This window comes from Leucopleurus acutus (assembly GCF_964270905.1).
Source record: "Leucopleurus acutus genome assembly, chromosome: 8".
NCBI lineage: Eukaryota > Metazoa > Chordata > Mammalia > Artiodactyla > Delphinidae > Leucopleurus > Leucopleurus acutus.
In genome coordinates, this window is record NC_139151.1 from 57,491,100 (window position 1) to 57,511,522 (window position 20,423).

Consider the following 20,423-nt stretch of genomic DNA (forward strand, 5'->3'; position numbering starts at 1 on the left):
CTCTGTTCTTGGAGAGCATGGAGGCAACACAGTAGATGCGGAGCACAGCCATAGCCCAGGAAGTTATCTTTACAGACACAGTCAGAAGTGCTTCAACCTGGAAATGTGATTCCCTACCAGAGTGGGATGTGATTCAAAATCCCATCTTCTCTCTTATTCCTCCTGGTCTTCTCCCCTCCAACATTCACTGGAGTTTCCAGCAGCTCTGCAAGAGAAGCTGGGCATGAAGCTGAGGTCCAAATTGGGGGTGGATGAACTTACAAAAGATGTCCAAGCTAGGGAGAGAGCCAGGACAAGGGCCCTGCCCTTTTTTTTTTTTTTTTTTTTTTTTTTGTACGCGGGCCTCTCACTGTTGTGGCCTCTGCCGTTGCAGGGCACAGGCTCCGGACGCGCAGGCTCAGCGGCCATGGCTCACGGGCCCAGCCGCTCCACGGCATGTGGTATCTTCCCGGACCGGGGCATGAACCCTTGTCCCCTGCATCGGCAGGCGGACTCTCAACCACTGCGCCACCAGGGAAGCCCAGCCCTGCCCTTTTGAGTTCAGATTTTGAGTGTTTCTTATCTGGACAGAGCTGGTGGTTCTCTTCTTAGGTCCTATTAATTCATACACTCATTCAGCACGAGGTATGGAGCACCAACCATGGGCTGGGGTGGGAAGCTCTAGGCTTTGCCCTCCCAGAACTCACCTTCTGGTAAGAAAGACAACACTTTGACAAAAAGCTCTTACTCAAGAGGACTGAGTATGACAAACACTCTCAGAGAGGTGCAGGCCTCACCTGCAGAGGCAAAGGAGAGATTGTGTCCTGCTTCAGGACTGGGAGGGGGAAGCAGAGGAAGACTGCCAAAGTAAGGACCAAGGATCCCTCTGGGCTGGATTTCAGCTTGGGCATAGGGTGTCTGTGGGTTCGGGGGGTAATTGGTAAGAGCATTCCAGGCTCCTGAAATTAGGCCCCCTTCCTTTTGAGATCTGAGTGCTTTGACGTTCATTATCTCATTTCATGTTCGAAATAATTGCGGGAAGACATTAAAATATCAAAAGACACTAAGATCCCAATTTTAGTATCGGGATCTGGGAAACAGACTCAGGTGGAATGGCCAAGTCCACAAACAGAATTAAGAACAGCAAGTGTCCCGATTTCATCCAGAGGCGGAGTTCCGTGCACGCACCGCCGAGTTCCCTAACCTGAGCGCCTCTCGGTTCCTCAGCCCGCTTCCCCTCCCCGACTCGACATCTCATCCTTCCCCACCCCCAGTTCCCACCTGAAGCCTAACTGGGTTCGGTCCTCCTGCACTCTGGGCGCCGCGGGGAGTCAGGGGTTAAAACCCGTGGCCCGGGTGGCTCCTTCCCCCTCCCCAGCCCCCTCGCCTCCTCTCGGCGCCGCGCCTGGAGCGTCTGTCCCAGAGACCGGCACTAGAGAGGAGGGGGAAAAGTGGGCCTGTTTCTCGGGTGGCCAATCCACCGAGCCCGCGGTGCCCCAGAGGAGGCGCCAGCGCTAGGCCAGCGCCAGGCCGGGGCTGCCTGCTTCCCGCGGCAAAGTACAAATGCGCCCGAGCGCGGCGCCTGGCGCCCTTGGCGTGCACAGCCGGCCCGCGCGCAGCCTCCCCCCGCGGCCGCCGCGCCATCGCCGCCGCCGGTACCGCCGCCCCGCCGGGCCCCAGGACCCCGCGGCCCGACCCCGAGCCCAGCGAGCAGAGGGTGCCTGCCGCTTCTAGCCCGCACGCCCGGAACAGCCCGCCGGTCCCGCGCGCCTCGCCCAGCGCTGCGCGCTCGGTGGACCCCTGTCCTCTCCTGTCTTTCTTCTCCACCCCTCCCTCTCACCTTCTCCTTTGCTTTAATCGCTTTCCCCTCTTGCATACCTTCCTCTATCCCTCCATCTCTTTCCCTCCGTTCTCTTTCCACCTTCCTCTTATTCCCACCTTGGACCTCCCTTTTTGTCCTCACCACCTTCTTCTCGACCCTTCTCTGAATCTCCACGGTAGCAGCCGCCCTCCCTGGGTCTGTGCATTGCTTTGTGGCGCTGTGCCTCAGTGACCCCCTCATCTCACTTTCTCCCGACTCCCCCTCCCGGCTCAGCGCCTGGGGGCCTGGCCCTGGGAAAGGAAGGATGGTTCCCGAGGTAAGGGTCCTCTCCTCCTTGCTGGGACTCGCGCTGCTCTGGTTCCCCTTGGACTCCCACGCACGAGCCCGTAAGTAACGGGTGGGTGTGCTGGATGGCAGAAGAGGGATGGGAGACCCGGGATGCGCGGGAAAGTGCCAGGACTTGGGACCCCAGACTGTTCTGACAGCCATCTAGGGAGCACCTGTACCGGGAGGGTGGAGACTTCTCTGCGGACCAGTATGGGCTCACGAGTCTGGGAGACTGGGGGGAACTTGGCAAGACTCAGAGCCAAGGGGGCTGCAGCCATGGACCCGAGGAGGAGGGAACTGAGAGCAGTGGGAGAGAGGGCAGGGCGCTGTGCTTTTTGTGGGGGAGGGGCTATGCTTATTCCTAGTAGAGAGTCTGGTATGTTTGGCTGCAAGGGTGTGATGAAGACGAAGAGGCTATTGCATTTAAAGAGAGCCAGTGGAAAGAAAGAAGAGCTAACTAGGGGAACTTTCCCATTGCTTTTCTCTCTTGATGCTCACAACACTCCCATGAGGTGGGTATTATCATTTGCATTTTACAGATGAGAAAACTTAGGCTGAGAGAAGAAACGCGCTCAAGTTTACAGAGGTAGTGAGCTATCCAAAGTCAGGACTCTCCAGTTCCAAATCCTATGCCTTTTCCCCCTGTGTCCCACAGCATGTGGAAGGAACCCTGATTTGGAGTTGTGAGACACTGGGAGGTAGCAGGGCACAGTGAGATAGACCAGGGTCTTCACTATCCCAGATCTGTTGAATACCAGCTGGTAGGAGGGAGGCATGGAGGGCATGTCTCGGAGCCTCAGTTTGCTAATCTATAAAATGGGAGTGAAAAATCCTAGGACTGTTCTGAGGATTAAATTCAAGAAAACATGGAAAGCGACCAGCACCAGCAACTAGCTGGTCCATGGTAGGTTCTTGAAAAACATGTTCCCTAATTCATGCTTTTCCACTTAGATACAGCGTAACTGCAAACAGTTTATATAATCTCTCTGAACCTCAGTTTCCTCACTGTTTCCACAATAGGCTGGTGGACCTCCTCCCCATCTTCTGCCACTCTCTTGCAACGCTGTGAGGGTGGAAAACAAAACCAAAGATTCTCTTAAAAAGAAGGAAGGAGCTTAGTTCAAACCCTGACATACCCAATAAAGAAACCGAGGCCCAGGGCAGTGGTCTGCTCCAGGTTACACAGGGCGGAGCCTAGGATGAAACCCCAGTTTCCTAGCCTAGAGCTCTTTCCTGTCCACAGCTCAGCTCCCCCATCTCTGCCTTCTTTTGCACGTGACTTTCTGGAACCGGCAGTGCTGGATATTGTTTCATTCTTGTCTCTGATCATGAGGGCAGGCTGCATGTCTGGTCGTCTCTGGGCTGCCAGCAGCATGAGACTCATAGAAGTCCTTAGTAACAAGTTCTGAAAAGAGCCCAGGGTTGGTTCAAGTCCTGGCTCTGCCTCTTAGTAGCTGTGTGACTTTTCGTAAGTGACAACGTCTCTGAGCCTCAATTTCTGCATCTGTCTAAGACCCATACTCACCTGGAACCCGAACACTTCATGGGAGGATTAAAGGAGGTGACTGTGTTAAGTGCCCAGCACAATGCCTACTACTCAATCAATGTCTCCTCCCCCTCCTGGAGCCCTGGAGGTTTCCTCCTAGTACCTTCCTGTTGTTTCTTAAAAGCAACTTAGCACAGGATGCCCTCCATGCCTGCCTCCCTTCCACTTGGCACATGGCTCTTAACCCCCAAGGCTTTTCTCCAAATTTCGTTGCCCTGGTTGTGTCTTAGAAAGATGTCCTAGAATCAGATCTTTCTGCAGATTGCTCATGTCCTACCCACACCTCTCCTTCTTGCCTCCCACAGTTTGTCAGCCCTCTACAGCCTTGCTTAGGTCACACCTCTTCCAGCAAACTCTCCCTGCTACCTGATGCACTCTGATCTCCCCTCCTCTGTGCCTCCACTGGCCTTTGGGCCATGTTTCTCACTAGGTGCTGCCAGTATTCCATCTCCCCTAGTCTGGAGCCTAGTTCCCGACGTGCAAGAAAAACCTCAGAGCAGAACTGTTGAGTTAATGTGAGGTGGACCAGTAGTCAGAGGGGTGTAAGATTCTGGGATGTCAAAGCCAGAAGAACATTTGAAAATCTTCTACCCCTCGATGTACCAATCCTTATAGTTAAACTGAAGCCCAGAAAGGGGGAGTGACTTGCCCAAAGTCACACAGCAAATTTATTAAAGCAAAGAACAGAGACCTGGATCCTAGTCCCCGATTTGTCACTTACTGGTTGTGTGAATTAGGACAAATCACTTTCCTTCTCCGAGCCTCATTCTGTGTAGTGCTAACAACCTATGAATCTAGAAACAATCCTATAGTCATTTGCCGAGGTCTTATTTGAAGTTCTCCTATGAAGACCCTCGTCTTAGTTTAGTAAGTTTAGTTAGTAAGATCTCGGGCCTGTTATAGATATGAAATCTCCTGGTGGCATCTTAGGTGCTTTCAGAAGTGATACCGACAGATGGAAATTCTCAGGCCCATGTGGTGTCTGACTCCTGAGGTGGCCCAGTCCTGCAGAATGCCTAGGTCCTGTGGACATGCGTGGCAGCTTGCTCCTTATTTAAAGCACAAGGGTATTCAAACAAAGGTTATTCTATCCTTGGTTCTATTTCCAGCCACAGATTGAGCCTTGATCCTAGCCCAAACTGAATCTCAACTCCAGCCACAGGCTGAGGCCTAATCCTCAAACACTACCATAGATCAAACCCCTATTCCATTCCCAGCTAGAGCCCTTAGCCAGGGTGGGATCCCTGACCTGGTCACTGACCAGTACTGTTGCCAGTCCCAGGCTGAGCCGCATGCGTACATGATGTCAGTCGCTTTGGGCACCCATCCCTCCCTTCTGTCTGTGGAACAAGAACCTGCCTAGTACCTTGACTCCCTTTCCAGTGCTCTTTCTCCTATGTCAGCTCCTCTTCTTTGTGCTCTTTCCTTACTAATTGTGCCCTCCACACCCCCCTTTAAGGTGTCCAGCACACTTCTGCTTTCTCATCTCTCCCTCCAGCCAATCCTGATTTCAGGAGAGAGTCAGTTATCAGGTAAAAACATCGGCTGCTCTATTCTATCTCCAAGGGTTATCTATACTATGGGAATCAAAGTTTTTGTTCTCAGGCGACAAAACCCCAGACCCCATAGGCAGAGATGGGGCGGGAAGGGAGCTCCCATGATATGATATGGTACAGAGGGCAAACTTGGAATTAGAAGGTCAGGGCTGCAGCCCTGGCTCTGCCACCAATTCCAACTGTGACCTGGGGCAAGTTGACTTTCTCTGCCCCTGAGATTTCCCCAGCTGTAAAGTGAGATGGTTGGAGTCAAATAGATAATCATTGAGGACCATTCCAGCTTTAACATCCCATGAATCTAAGACTCTAAGACCCAAAGATGCTGTTGCCTTGGTTCTGAGGCTGCTCTGACCTTTGGAGAAGGGAGTTGGGAGAGTATGGGTCTGCAGCCTGGTACTCCTGCCCTGCCAGGGAGGAGTGGATAGATGGACTGATTCTCAGACACCAAGAGAAAGTGCCTAGAGGGCCTGGCACAGTGAGTACAGAGGGCTGACATCTGGCTCCCGTCAGGCCCCTCTCTGGGTCTGTCTAGGAGGTTCTGCACCTCCTCTCTCCCACCAGTAGAGGTCTCTGTCTCACTCACTGGCTTGCAGGCTGCGGAGCCGAGCAGGGCAGCAGCTGTGCAGTTGCTCCAGCTGTTGCACCTGTTCCAGGACTGGCCTCTCAAGTTCCCCCAGCCGCTGGCCACGGTGCCAGGCTCTGGGAGAGGGACCTTGAATCCCTTGGACTCCCAGAGAAGAGGACTGGCATGGGAGCAGTGCTGCTGGGAGGTGCAATGCAGAGATCATTGCAGGCATCCCCCTGCCTCTGGGCAGGATCCCATCCCAGAGAAGCCTGTTCCACACTCTTCTGTTGCAGTCAGGATTCTTCCTTGTGTCTCAGCTAAATCCTTTTGTTTGCAATTTAAAGCCATTTCTTCTGATCCTGTCTCTTAGGGTATGGGTTTTCCTATAATCAGCCTCCACCTACCCAGATCTGAAGACTGGCATTGGAGTTCATGCTGGCAAAAATCAATGACCTTAGACAAGTCCCAATCCCTTTCTGGCACTCAGTGTCCACATCTGTAAAATAGGGGATTGGACATCATCTCTCAATCCCTAACTTTCTAAGATTCTGTAAATCTATAAATGTATATGTCCAAGGCAGAATGGAATGTAAATAGGGTCTTCTATGCCCCCTGACATTTGCCAGGCAACAGAGCTGCCTTTCCTGGTTTGATGACTGTCTCCTTTGAGGTCCTTCTATGCTCCTGAACATCTGCCATGTGCCAGATACGAATTCAGCTTCAGGGAAGTGAGGGCCCTTTCCCTAGGTTGCACAGCTCAGCCACTGAGGAGCGAGGTTTTTACTTCTGATTCCCTTAGGAGACCTCCCCCATCGAGTGCCAGTGCCCAGAGCAGAGCTTATGTCTCAGAGGGGAGCAAGTTTGTTTGTGCGAAAAGGAAGCTATACATAAATAAACTATGGCTGATTGGGCACGAGGGAAAAGATGTAAACGTTCTCACATTCCCTCGCAGGCTGGCTCTCTCTAAGGTTTTTCCTGAGTTCTCTCAGGCTGGGGACAGGCCAGCCACAGTTCCAGCCCCAGCTCCACCTGGTGCCATTTTCGTGGTCTTATCCAGCCTCTCCTGCAGCCCAGAAGTTTCTTTCTTGTCTTTTCTGTCTCTTTTTGGAAGAATTCCCAGCCACACTACCCACTCCTGACTACTATGAGAGACCTTTATCGTAGCATGAGGGTTTCAAGGCAGAATGTGCATTGACCTTGGATGGGGCATTTTGGGAATTTTGACTTACACGTAAAGATCATGGAATCGCTCAGCCGCATACCTCCCCAGGCTCCTGGCCTTTTTGTACATGGTGTTTGGTTTGGTGGGTAATTTGGGAGTTCAGATGATGGGAGATGGAAAGGGGAGGTCAAAGGCTAATTCCCGTTAGGTGGCAAGATCAAAGTGCCTTAAGGGATTTGGCTCTCATGTCACATCATGAATTTCCCTTTTTGTTAAAGCAAGAGGTTTCCAGGATTAAGGACCAGCAATCACCTCCTCTTCCAGAACCTCCCTCAACTCCATTCTTTCATCACGCATTCATTTATCAAGTGCCAACTATGTAGCCTCTGCACGGAACACGGGAGACACAAAAATGAATGAGATCTGGTCCTTGCTCTCAAGAAACTCAGTTTAGTAAGGAAGAGGAATCCATTCAATAAGTATTTCTAATCTAGTATGATGAAAATTGTGACAGAGGGCTGAACTCAGTTCTGTGGGACCCCACAGGAAGGACTGGCCAGTGGCCCGGAAGGTTTGGGTGGCTTCACGGGGTGGCATCTAAACAGACTTTGGAAGAATGAGGAGTTGGTCAAACGTTGGAGATGGGGGATCACATTCCAGGTGGAAGAAACAGCGTGTGTAAAGGCACAGAAGCCTGAAGGAGTGTGGGTGGGGGCTGGATGGGGGGAGTGAGAAATTTAGCAAGAGGAGGTGAGGCTTAAAAAAGGGCCACCACCGAGAGTTCTGCTGGAAAAGCAAGTGGGAGCCTGCTCGTGACAGGCTGGGGTGACGTGATAACATTGTGACAGATACCAGAGTCTGTCTGATAAATGTTGCTACCCTGAATTCAGATTAGGTCAACCTGTCTCTACCTTGTTAACTCCTTCAAGGTCCAGGTCAGGCACCTTCTCAGGGAAGCCTTCCCTCAAGCCCCCATGCTTCCACTATTTTAGAACTTGTCAACTGTATGTATCATATCTATCTGTCTTCTTCATTAGGCTGTAAGCTCCTTGAGGGTGGGGAGGGTGTCTTATTTAGTTATGTACGAGGCCCATGGACATGTATGACTTGATATACAAAATGCTCAATCAGTGAATGAATAGCAGGAACTAATGTTACTATTACTAATGATAATAATACATCAAAACTAATGACAATAACATTTACTGCCTGTTGTGCTAAGAACCCCACATTCACCTGGTTATTCAGGCCTGAAACCTCAATCCCATCCTTGACTGCCCTTTCACCCTCTCCACCCACATCCAGTCTGTCTGAAAGCCTACCTACTGTACCTACTTAGTGTTCCTCGAATCTGTACTTTTGCCAATCAGCACTGCTCCTGCCTTGGTCCAGGCCAGCATTATCTCAAAACCGACGACTGTAACAGCCTCTCCCTGGTCTCTCTGCCTCCAGTCTTGCTCTCCAATCCATTCTCCATTCCTGCAGCCACAGTGTTGATTCTAAAATGAAAACCTGACCATGGGCACACCCCAGTTTAAGGCCTTTCTGTGGCTTTCCTTTGCCCTTGGGGATCTCAAGGCCCTTCGTGAGCCTCTGCCTCTTTCTCCAGCCTGATCTCTGGCCTCTCATTCCTGCCTTCCCATTTTCTCCTCCAGCCTTTCTGACCACTTTCATGGCCGTATCCCAGCCCAGATCTGTGTAGGTAGAAGTGGTGTTGAGGGAGTCTGGCTTGTGAGTGGAGCTAGGAGAGTGCAGGGAACCACAGGAAGCAAGGTTGGTGAGGTTGAGACCTGGGAGATTTGACCTTAATGGCAGGCACCATGATGTTCATGCCCTAATAGAATTCTGGGAGTAGAAGGAACACCATTAGAAATGGACTGTTAGGGAAGTTTGGGGCCAGCACCCAGGTCTGCTTTTTGTCTGTTTGTTTTTAACCTACCATTTAATTGAGCATCTAATATGTGGCAGGCATTAGGCATATTACACATATTATTTGACTTAATTCTGCAATAACCCCCAAAGATTATTACTCATCTCATTGAACAGATATGGAAACTGAGGCCTGGAATGTTTAAATAGCTTGTCTAAATGCAGGCTGCAGATAAAAGCCAAATCCAGTTTGAACCCCAGCCTATTGGACTCTGAAGCCAGAGTTTGGGAACTACATACACACTGGGTAAGGGGTTTTGAGGGGTGTGAGACCTGTCCCACTTTAATTCTTCTTTGTCTCTCTAAAGCCTGGAACAGGGCCAATCGTCCTCCACAAACAAAAACTTCCTCCACTCATGTCTTTTTCCTGGGTTAGACATCACTGGCGGGGCACGTTAACTCCGAAAGTCCTCCGAGGGAAGACGCAGTTGGCCCCTGAGTTGGAGAAAGAGATGATGGGTGGGATGAGATATGGTGGCGAGGTGGAGAGAAGAAGCAGGGCAGGCCTCAGGCCAGGGCTGGAGTGGGAAGGCCACAGAGGACCAACAGAGAGTGGATGGGAAGGGAGGGCATATGAGAAACAGACTTTGCCTCCTTCTCCATGTCATCGGGATCGGCTGCACTGGCTGCCTGAACCTCATCCTAGCCCCCCTTGGAGCCCCTAAGAGCCTAGGTGTATGGGACCATCAACACATCCGAAATCATGGAAGCTTGAAATGATCGAATCTTAGAAGCACAATATCCTACAACTCTAGAAGCTTTGTGTTCTAATGAAATGTAGAATCTTAGAAACCTAGAACCTTGGAATCTTAGAATTTTGAAATCATGGATTCAGAAACTATCTGTACAGTAAACCCGTGAAGATCCAAGTTCACCCCCACCCCTTATTTTGCAGATGGGAAACTGAGGCTCAGAGAAGGAAAGAAAGAGTCTTCCTCAACATCACACAGTGATTTCGTGGCATAAGGAGCTAGATCCCCTTCCACCAGCCACGTGCAAGGATGGGGCAAGTGCCAGGACTGTGGGGACGGAGGCAGCCTGAGGTCTTGGCAGTTCTTCCTCCTGCCTGGTTTTGGCGTGGCCTTGGGCACTCACCTCCCTAGAAGAAGAGGGAGCTCTGGGCAGTGCTTCTCACCTTGGAGGGCGTGGTGGGCCTGGGACTCCTGGGGTTGGGGGACGGCTTGCCAGGCCTCCACGTTCTTAGCTGCTGCCAGGTCCGTCCCAGGCCAGGGCTGAGACATTCTCTCTGTCTTCATGCTCTGAGCCGGAGGGGAGGGGGAGGGGTTGCCAACTGGCACAGGGGCCGGGCTACAGGGCCGCCCCAGAGAAGGTGGGACAGGTTTTCTTCAGCAGCAAGCCTAAGACGTAAGGCCACAGCGGTGTTGCAATCGCTCCCTTCTCTGGTGGGGGAGGGACTGAGGAAGAAAGACATTATTCAATCCTCGGAGCATTGGGCTGGCTCTGCGGAGCACCCCAGCTGGGTCTGTGTCCTGCCCTCTCTGCCAGCAGCGGCTGAGAGATAAACACAGCTCATTTGATACGGGCCAGCCGGGGCCTTGCTGGGAACGGGATCTGCTGTCTGATCCCCCCTCTAACCATGCGGGGCTGGAGAGTGGGTGGGGAGCAAACCAAGCCTTGGCCGCCCCAGTGGCCACTGAAGCACAGACTCTGAGGGCATCACGACCGCGGCCTCAAATCCTTGTTCTGGGGAGGCCCAAGAGGCAGAGCAGAAGCAGTGCAGGGACCCAGGGAGGCTGGCCTCAGCTTCTCACAAAGGAAACTTTCTAAAGGTTCGCAGTGGCCCTTAGCTCCTGTCCTCCGCTCCAGGCCATCCCCAGCACAGAGAGGGGACTCTGGCCTCGCGGGTGAGCTGCCCTTGTTACTGTACTGCTTTCGATGCTCTGTGATTCTGTGAGTTCAAACATCTAAGAGAATGATTCAGAAAGTATGAGACTCTAGAAAGTGTGCAGGAGGAGGCATGAAAGGCAATCTCTAGATTCTAGACCAATAGGGGACCCAGAGAAAAAAGAGTGAATGGGGGATGGTGGCCCGGGGGACCGAGAGAATAAACCTCTAGGCCCTGAGTTTGAGCAAAAAGCCATGGCAGGTGAGGTGAACTAAAGGGATCTCCGCTTGGGAACCTGGGGTCCTGGGTTCAAATCAATAGGTGGGTGGCCTCAGGCAAGTCACTCATCCTTTGTGATCCTCAGTTTTCTCATCTAGTTTTCTTATAATCATGGTAACGATCCCAATGACCCTGCAAAACTGACTTTATCCTCTTGAACCTTGAACAGATGATAACGTCCATCTTGCAGGGTCATTGTTACCATAATTATCATAATAATAGCATTCAACTAAGTGTCAGGAATGGGGCTAAGTAAGCACTTTCCAAGCATTATTCAATTTAATTCTCAAAACACTGAGGTTAATAAGATAATTAAGTAATTTATGTAAATAGAATATCATCAACAAATGTTGGTTCCTTTCTCCAAATTTCAATCTCATTTAATTCAACACATCTTTATGGATACTCAGCTTGTGCTGGGCCTCCCAGTTTCTCCCTGAAAGAGCTTAGATTATTCTTTGGATAATGGAGAGGTTTTTGTAGGAATGATAGCATCCCTTCTGGGTTGTAAAAATCATCAGGTACCTGTATGGAGGAGGGCTGGCAAGGATAGGGCCAGAGGCAGAGGAACACAGCAAGGGGGCCACAACGTCTGACCTGGAGCCCTGACCTGGGGCTAGGTGCTGAGCCGGTGAGAGGTGAGGACATGAGTGTTCTAGATAGAGCTCGAAAGACTGGGCAATTGATGGGCTGTGGGAGGAGAGAAGGGGTGGAGGTCTCAAGAAAGAAGGATTGCAGGAGAGATATCTAACCCACATAAGGAAATAAACTATTCTAGTCATTCTTAGAAGCATTCATCTACATATTGACGACTGATACGCAGATTACAAAAGTAATCAAGTGATGTGCAGTCACAGTACCAATGACTATTTTTAAGGATATTTAAAACTCAGTTTCCTAACAACCTTTCACTAGGCAGCACTTTGTTTTCCCAATTCAAGCACTTTCCATCAGAACTCAATGAGATATAGGGACACGGTAGAGTATGAAAGCAAGAAAGCTGCTGTCAGTGGCTTTATTCGAAAGATAGGTCACATGGCCCAGAGAAGGGGTGTGTGTGTGTGTGTGTGTGTGTGTGTGTGTGTGTGTGTGTGCGCGTGCGCGTGCGTGCGTGCGTGCGTGTGTAGGCAGGGGAGCAGCAGAGGGCAAGGGAGGGGAGGGTGCAGAGATGTAGTAAATAAATAAGCAAAACGGGACAAAGGAAAAGGAAGCAAGTATGATTATGAGGGCAGAAGGAGCACTGCCTTGTGAGTCAGGAGACTTTGGCTGTCATCCCTGCTTGATGATTGACTTATTGTGTGTTTTTCGAGGTGTAGTTTGGCCTCTCTGGGCCTCAGATCATTCATCTAATTATAATAACTAACATTTACACCACAATTTAAATCTGTAAAGCATGTTCACTGCTTAATCCCCTAACCACGCTGTGAGAGAACTTTCAAGGTTCAGAGAGGGACAGTGACATGCCCAAAGTCACACAGCAAGTGTGTGGTCAAGGTGATATTCAAACTCAGACATTCTGGCCCTCTGACTAGGAGAGCATGTCCCGTGGATTCTCCTTCACTTGAGTGGTCCAGATGACATCCTTCCTAGAGCCAGAAAGAAGGAGGGATGAGGCAGGGACTTCAGGCTGGAGCCTCCTGGGACTGACAAAGCACTGGTTGGTTTGCCAGGCCCAGACATGTTCTGCCTCTTTCACGGGAAGAGGTATTCCCCCGGCGAGAGCTGGCACCCCTACCTGGAGCCCCAGGGCCTGATGTACTGCCTGCGCTGTACTTGCTCCGAGGTAGGTTCCTCTGGCCACCTGTGACAGGTATGTCTGGGAGACCTCCAGTGAAGGCACCCCGGAGGGAGGGAGGACAGCCTGACTCTGAGGGTCAGGGGCACTCTGGAACTGGGCCCCCCAGAATCGTGCTCTGTCAGCAGCAACGGAGGGACTTGGGGCCACACCACTTCACTACTGGATATCTAATACATAGGCATAGATGCCTACTGTGCGCCTCCCAGAGATAAATCACACAGTGGGTCAGTAGCTGGGCTGGGACGAGGACCCAGGCCTCCCATCTCTCATCCAGCCTTCTTTCCTGCTGGTGCCAGCCTCCCTGTGCCCATGCAGCAGAAGACAGCCTTCCTGACCTGACCTCCTAATCCTTCCTTTCCTCGGGCTATCTCCTCCAGCCACCTCTCTTGCCGCCCTGCCTTAGGATGCGTTCTCCCAACACCACTGGTCCAAGTATTTATTCTTTGCAGCTTCACCCAAATGCCACCTCCACCAGGAGCCTTACTTGATCCCTCAGCTGGAAGTATTTTCTTCTGGGAGGCCACATAAGTTTCTCTGTCTCTTTCTCCTGATCACTGTTGGCCAAGTAAAATGGTTGTCTGTGTCTGTTAGTTACTGCCTCGCCTAGATGGAGCCCTGGGAGCAGGTCTTCCTAGGCATTCACTCATGCCCATTTCGGGGTCCTGCAGAAGGCTATACCAACTGGGGCAGAGACCAGATCTTCTGTTAACCTCTGACTCCCCCCAGCCCACCCCAACCCAGCACCCTCCACAGACCCTTGTACAGTCAACTGGGTGGAATAAACGAGACCCCCATGTGGTCCAGAATCCCCAGGCCAGGCATGGGGTTAGAGGATGGCGAAGGAGGGAGTGATTTAGAACAGGGGTCCCCAACCCACGGTACCGGTCCGCGGCCTGTTAGGAACTGGGCCGCACAGCTGGAGGTGAGCAGTGGGCGAGTGAAGCCTCATCTGCTGCAATGCTCCCCATTGCTCACGTTACCGCCTGAACCATCCCCCCCACTGCTCGCATTACCACCTGAATTAATATTCCCGCCCCCCATCCTGCCCCGTCCTTCCGTAGAAAAATTGTCTTCCACAGAACCGGTCCCTGGCACCAAAAAGGTTGGGGACCGCTGATTTAGGAGGCTTGAACCCCCTCGGCCCTGGCTCAGCTGCCCAGTCTCATTGGTGTGAAGTCTGCAGCTCTCTCTGTCCAGGGGAGGGTGCTGAGGGGAGGGAGTACCTAGCTCCCAGCTGGAGCCAGCCCCTTAGCTCCTCTCTTTCCCTGCACAGCCAAGGCTGTGAGAGCCTCCCTTGTTAAAACAATCCTCAGGGTGGGAGCAGAGAAGAGCTTCTGAGGAAACACTGGGACATGGAGGCGGGGTGGGCCAGCCCCTCTCCTGACTCTGACCACTGGGGTCTCACTCCTCCTGGGGTCTTTCCCTCTGATTCCCCACTGCTTCTACCATGCTGGCCCCTGGTCGAACCTGATGCCAGTGGGAGCACAACCCCCCATCCCTGCTTCCCCTTGGTTTTCCTTAGCACATCTGAGGCCAATCAGCTTTTTCAGAAAGAACTTTGTGAAATATAGCCAAAAAACAGGAAGGAAACCATAACAGAAAATTCCAGACATATCATGCGGTCCAGTTGACAAAGTCCAAGTTTTGTGATCCAGTGGAGCTAATTCATTTCTCCCTCCCCAGAGTTCACACATACACAGTGTCCTCACCCCAAGGGGCTGCAGCCGGCATCCCCCCAATACACCCTGAATCCCTTCCTTCTCTCCATCATCACTGCTCCCCCCAATCTAAGCCACCTTCCTCTCTCACCTAGGCTGCTATGTGAGCATCCCATGAGGTCTCCCTGTACCCCTTTCTAATCTGTCCTCCGCACAGCAGCTAGAAGGATCTTTTCTGAACAAAAAACTAATCATGTCATTCAAAAATCTCTTAAAACCCTCCAATAGCTTCTCGTTGCACCTGAAGTAAAATTCAAATTGCCTGCTGTGGGCGCTATGTGATATGACTCTGCCTTATTCTCCAACCTCATTTCCTACCTGCACCAACACTCCAACTCATTCCGACTTGTTCCTCCACCCGGAATGTTCTTCCCCCAGATCTTCCCAGGAATGGTTCCTTCTCATCTTGCAGTTTATAACATAAAGTTGCCTCCTTATGAGGCTTTCTCTATGGCTGTTTCTAAAATAGTCTAACCTTGTTAACGCAATCACATTACACTGTTTTATTCCTGTTATAAATTTAACATCTGACATGATCTTGTTCCTACTTATTTATTTTTTATAGTCTGTCTCCCCCTGCTAGGGGGGAGCTCCGTGAGAGCAGAGCTCTTGTCTCTCGCTCACCGCTATGCCCCTAGTGCTCAGAAGAGGATGTGGCGCCCAGCTGTCATGCAGTAAACATTGAGTGAATGAATTAGTTCCCGCCCCCTCCACCAGAGGCACTTTCATGGAAAGTGCACAGACCCTGCACAGTGCTCACCTGCTGTGTGTCTTAGGCAAATGGACGTCTCAGAGGCTCTTTTCTCATTTTGAAATAGTGGATAATAAATAGTATCTACCTCTAGGGTTGTTGAGATGATGAAGTGAGAGAATGCATTTCTATATAACATAATGCCCATACCTAGTAGCCACGCCATAAATGGTAGTTATGACTTTCCTGAGAGGCACCCCTTGGCTGCAAGGCCTCCTGCCTTGCCCCTGCCCTTTCGCCCCCACAGCCTGTCTCTGCCTTACTTCCTGCTGCATGTCGCTCATCATCTCCACCCCTTGGTTCCTTCAACGCCAGAATCAAGAGAGAGATTCTAACTCTTCAGACAGCACAGTTCCTCATACTCTACCCTGGTTTCTCACCTGAGGGGCTCTGTTCACCCTCTGGACATTTATCAAACACCCCTGTGTGCCAGGCCTCTAGAAGGCCCCTTCTGGAGCTCAGACCAATCCTGTGGATTCTAGGATGTCCCTTAGCACTGATGAATCCTTGTCATCACTTCTGGCCATCTGGGGAAGCAGTGACCCCAGAGAGACTAAGGCCTGCTCCAGGGTTCTCCATGGGGCAGGAGGCTGCCTTGGGAGAAGTGTTTCGGGGGCACTCAGCTGGGGCTGGAAACACACTTGCCAACTCCAAAGTTTAAACAAAGCTGGCTCCATCTGACTAAGGAAGAGACCGTCTCTCCTTCCCCTCTTGGCTCTCATTCATTCACTCATTCGTTCATTCGAACTTCAGCAGGCACTTGTTTGGAGCAAGGCCCTGTGCCCACAGTTCAGAGAAGTATAGAGCGAGGCTTGGCCCTTGTTCTTGGGAATTCGCGGCTGAACAGAAGAGACAGATGTAATGGTTTGTTACAACACGGGGCAACGCCCTGACAGCAGAGGGAGAGGAAAGTGTGGGACGTCTGCGACAGGCTGACAAACTGCCTGGGAACATCTCCAGTGGTGGCCTCTCCCTCCAGTTCTTCTGTTTCTGCTCATCTCTGTGAGTGCTTCTCTGTCCCTTCTCTCTCGTTTGCTGTATTTGAAAAAGTCCAAGATTTCAGGCCCTTCCTCTGGTACCAATCCCAAGGCTTTGTGTGGGATCAACCACACCTCCCAGAGGTTTAGAGAGCAGATCACAAAGCCCTGAGTCTTCTCCACATCCTGTTTCTAGCTGTGTCCCCATCCCTGTCACCTCCCTTTCTGTGTCACACTCCTCTCTTAGCCCTGAGGCTCAGGTCCAGAGGTAAAAGAACAAAGCCCTGGAGTTAGAAAAGCACAGAGTCAAGATCAATGTTAGAATAACCCAGTCTTTCACTTGTATTTCTCAAATACCACAAAGGGACACAAAAGATCTGTGTGAATCCAGGCACACGGTGCCCTCCTCCGTGCGGGGGAGGGACACGGATGGGCGAGCCACACAAATGAGGAGGGGAAGGGGAGAGACCGGACACACAGAGTTTATCCCATCGCAGGCTTAAAACGAGTACAGTGCCCTGCAGTTGGGAGGGGGTTTGGGGACAGGACGGTGGGAGACAGTGGCTCCTTGGAACTAGGACTGACCCCTGTGTCCCCTTCAGAGTGCCCATGTGAGCTGTTACCGCCTCCACTGCCCGCCTGTCCACTGCCCCCAGCCTGTGACCGAGCCACAGCAGTGCTGTCCCCGGTGTGTGGGTAAGTAGCCACGCTCCTGCCCTTGTGCCAGCCTCCCGCTTGCCCACTGACCCTTGACCCACTCCTGACACAGGCCTCCAGCTGAAGGAGACCCCTGGAATGAGAGGGGCGGTCTGCAGACACCAGAAGTGTTAAGACACCAAGGTGCTCAGGGGAAGACATCCTCCATGGATCCCCAAGGAGGGCTGGGGTAGCCACAAACTTCTCGTACATAAGTAGCTGTGTTTGGCAGGAAGACAGAGAGAATGTGGAAAATAGCTGAAGGAAAATGGGCATATGCTTGGCTTGTTGACGACACACATGGTCTCCTATCGCTCTTGGGCTGGCCAGAGCCTGAGTGAGTGGACGTGCCTTGTGTAAGTGCAAGTGAGTGAGCTGGGGCTGGGAGGCCCTGCAGCGTCACCCCAGGATCAGCCCAGGATTACCACCAGGGGCTGGGACTGGCCGAAGGAGTTGGAGTACATGTGCTCTGAGATTCCTCCCAGGGCTGGGGTTTAGGGCTGCTGTGTGCTGTGATGCCAAATGTCCATGATTTTAAGAATTTGCTGGGAGCCTCTGAGACTCGGATTCTAGGAAGCAGAGGTAAGAGAGAGGAGAGGAGAGGTGGTCTGAGAAGAAACTGGCAGAACCAAGTGGCAAATGAGGGGCAGCCAGTGGGGAGGCCACTCAGAAGGCAGGGCCACGTTGAGAAGCGCATCCACGCTTAGTAGCTTTAAGGTGATGCGTACAGCTGATGCACTTCGTTGTCCAGCAGGACCTAACACAGCATTGTAAAGCAATTATATTTCAGTAAACATGTTAAAAGAAAAAAGTTCAGTTGGGTGAGAAAAAGAAAAAGAAGATGATGAAGGGAGGGAGGCTCCAGGCTGCAGCCTCAGCTCCAGACTCTGGAATCATGGCTCTCCTGGGGAGCTGGGGACCTGTATGGAGGATATATGTAGAGGGGCTCCTTTTCCAAGTGGGACCCCAGTAGGGATCTGACCATGACTCCAGCTTGGGTCATAGTTTCCTGATTCTGGATTCCCTAGGGGAGCAGAGGCTTTGTGCCTCATCCCGCCTAGTGAGGGGGCATCACGCCTCCTCCCCCGCTGAGGCTGACCCCGGGACTCCTGACCACGCTTTGCGGACTGTGCCTTGGCCCAGACCCCTTCTTCGTCTCAGGCTCCTCCCTCCCTCTGTCTTACCCAGCCTTGCCCCTTTCCCTGCCTGGTCTGCGTGTTCTTCAGCTCCCAAGACTCAGCTCAGCCATCAGCCCCTTCAGGAAGCCTTCCCTGACCACCTGAGTTAGGGGCGCCTCCTCTGCGCCGCCACAACTTCTGTGCTTCCATCGCCCTAGCCCCTACCACACCAGTGTCACTGCTTGGGGCCTGTCTCTACCCAGTGAGACTGTCAGTTTCCTGATGGGAGGGGCCGGGACTTATTCACACTCCATTCCCATTGTGTAGCATGGCGCCTGGTGCAGAGAAAGTACTTAGTAAGTATGTCTCGAAAGAATGAGCAGGTTGTGACCACCTAGAGGGGTGGGATAGGGAGGGTGGCAGGGAGACGCAAGAGGGAGGAGATATGGGGATATATGTATAGGTAGAGCTGATTCACTTTGTTATACAGCAGAAGCTAACACACCATTGTAAAGCAATTATACTCCAATAAAGATGTTTAAAAAATAAAATTAAAAAAAAAAAAAAGAATGAGCAGGTTCCCCCTGGACAGGAGGCTTACCCCTCTACCCAGCAGGGTGAGGGCTGGCTAATTGGCAGGTGACGGGGAGGGGGCTCTGGTGGCCAGGGAATGGCAGGAGCTGACGCCAAGCTTACACAAGCGCAGTCCATATCATACCAGCTGACTCCACTAGGATGAAACTCCATATGGGACCTTGTCTTGTTCACTGCTGTAACCCCAGCACCTAGAACAGTGCCTGGCACTAGGAGGTGCTCCACGGATGCTTATCGAATGTTGAATGAACTCACACAGGTCCCCACCGGGTGGGGCTCCGTGTACCTGAAGCATCTGGCCTTGCCTTCTTGCTCCGATCAGCGCCAGCTCTGAAACTGAGGGGCTCAAAGGCTATGGGAGGGAGTGACATAGTCAGACATAGGTGTCCCGGGGACCTCTTCATTCACTGATAGGAGGTCTGGCTGGGAAGGCTGAGGCCAGAGCTTGGTTTAAATGATAGCAAGGGATAGGATACAAAAATTTCAGAAAAGTGCCCAAGTTAGTTCTGGCGAAGCTCTTCAACCGTTTTCTCCTTCCTCCTTCCCCTTCCCACCTGCAGAACCTCACACCCCCTCTGGGCTCCGGGCCCCGCCAAGGTCCTGCCAGCACAACGGGACCACGTACCAACATGGAGAGATCTTCAGTGCCCACGAGCTGCTCCCTTCCCGCCTGCCCAACCAGTGTGTCCTCTGCAGCTGTACCGTAAGACCTGCTACTTCCCTTTAGCACAGGCCAGTGGTCTGGGCCTGCAGAGCACAGTGGTGTGGACCAGGGAGGTAAGGGGAATTGTTCCTCCTGGTCAAAGGACAGTGAAAGTGAATGGGCTCAGGGAGAAGGGAACATCTGGGACTTGGAATGTCCTGCCTTTCTCTGGGCTTCCGCACCCTCCTAAGCTGCCTGGTCACCTTGCACTGACATTTGCCATTACTGTGTCCCCCAGTAGACTCTGCACTCCTTGAGGGGAGGGGATATGTTCAACTCATTTCTATATCCCCCACTACACCCAGCTCAGGGCCTGGCACACAGATGTCTATAATGATTGTTGAATGAATGAGTGAGTGAATGAGTGAATGAGTAAATGATCAGTTATCAATCCTGGGGCACAGAGACAGAGCCAGACTGCTTGCAGTAAATGCAGTTTAATCTGAAGCTGCTTAAACTCCCCTGCTGTGGTCGGAGTTGGGCCTAGGGACAGGCAGGGCTGAACCAGCAGTGTTATCAGGGGACAGAAACCGAAGCCAAGCAGGGCCTGAGCTGGAAAGTCTTCCCCTCCTCCTCAGGGTGGGTTCTGGGCCTGGCCCTGCTGCATGTTTGCAGGTGGCCTTTGGCATGTCACCCTCATCCTTGGGCTTAGCGCATCTGTGCTTTGGTGGGAGAAACTCCTGCCCTCCTGATTTCCCTACTACCTGACCATCGAACTTCTCTGGGCCTCAGTTCCTCTGAGTGTGTAAGGGAGTCTAACCAGGTGATCTCCAAGGTCCTCTCTATTTAAGATAATAATCTGATTCAGTGGTGATGAGAGGATAAGAGACCGAGACCCATGTTTCAGCTCCAGCTCTGCCATGGTTCCCTGTGTGACCTTGAGAGAGTCACCTCTCTCAGGCCTGCCACCCATCTTTTCAGTGAGAGGATCTCACCCCTCCAAGAATCTGAATTCTAAGGTATCTGTGCTGCAGAGCAAACAACTTAATAATAACAAGAGTGACCACTTAGAAATCAACTGAGAGAATGGTTATTTTTGCAGGGCCTGGGCCTCTTG

At 51.9% G+C, this 20,423-nt stretch overlaps 1 protein-coding gene across 3 annotated transcripts in view; it reads left to right on the top strand.

Annotated features, from left to right (window-relative positions):
• Positions 1-2,105: 2,105 nt before the first annotated feature.
• Positions 2,106-20,423, top strand: part of CHRDL2 (chordin like 2) — a gene marked incomplete at both ends in the record, with an annotated part of 31,325 nt that continues 13,007 nt past the window's right edge. For all 3 annotated transcript variants that reach the window (XM_082843743.1, XM_082843744.1, XM_082843745.1), the window contains 4 exons: positions 2,106-2,187; positions 12,682-12,794; positions 16,858-16,951; positions 19,224-19,366. In XM_082843743.1, the coding sequence (XP_082699869.1) occupies positions 2,106-2,187; positions 12,682-12,794; positions 16,858-16,951; positions 19,224-19,366 (432 nt within the window). The remainder of the gene's footprint in view (positions 2,188-12,681; positions 12,795-16,857; positions 16,952-19,223; positions 19,367-20,423) is intronic.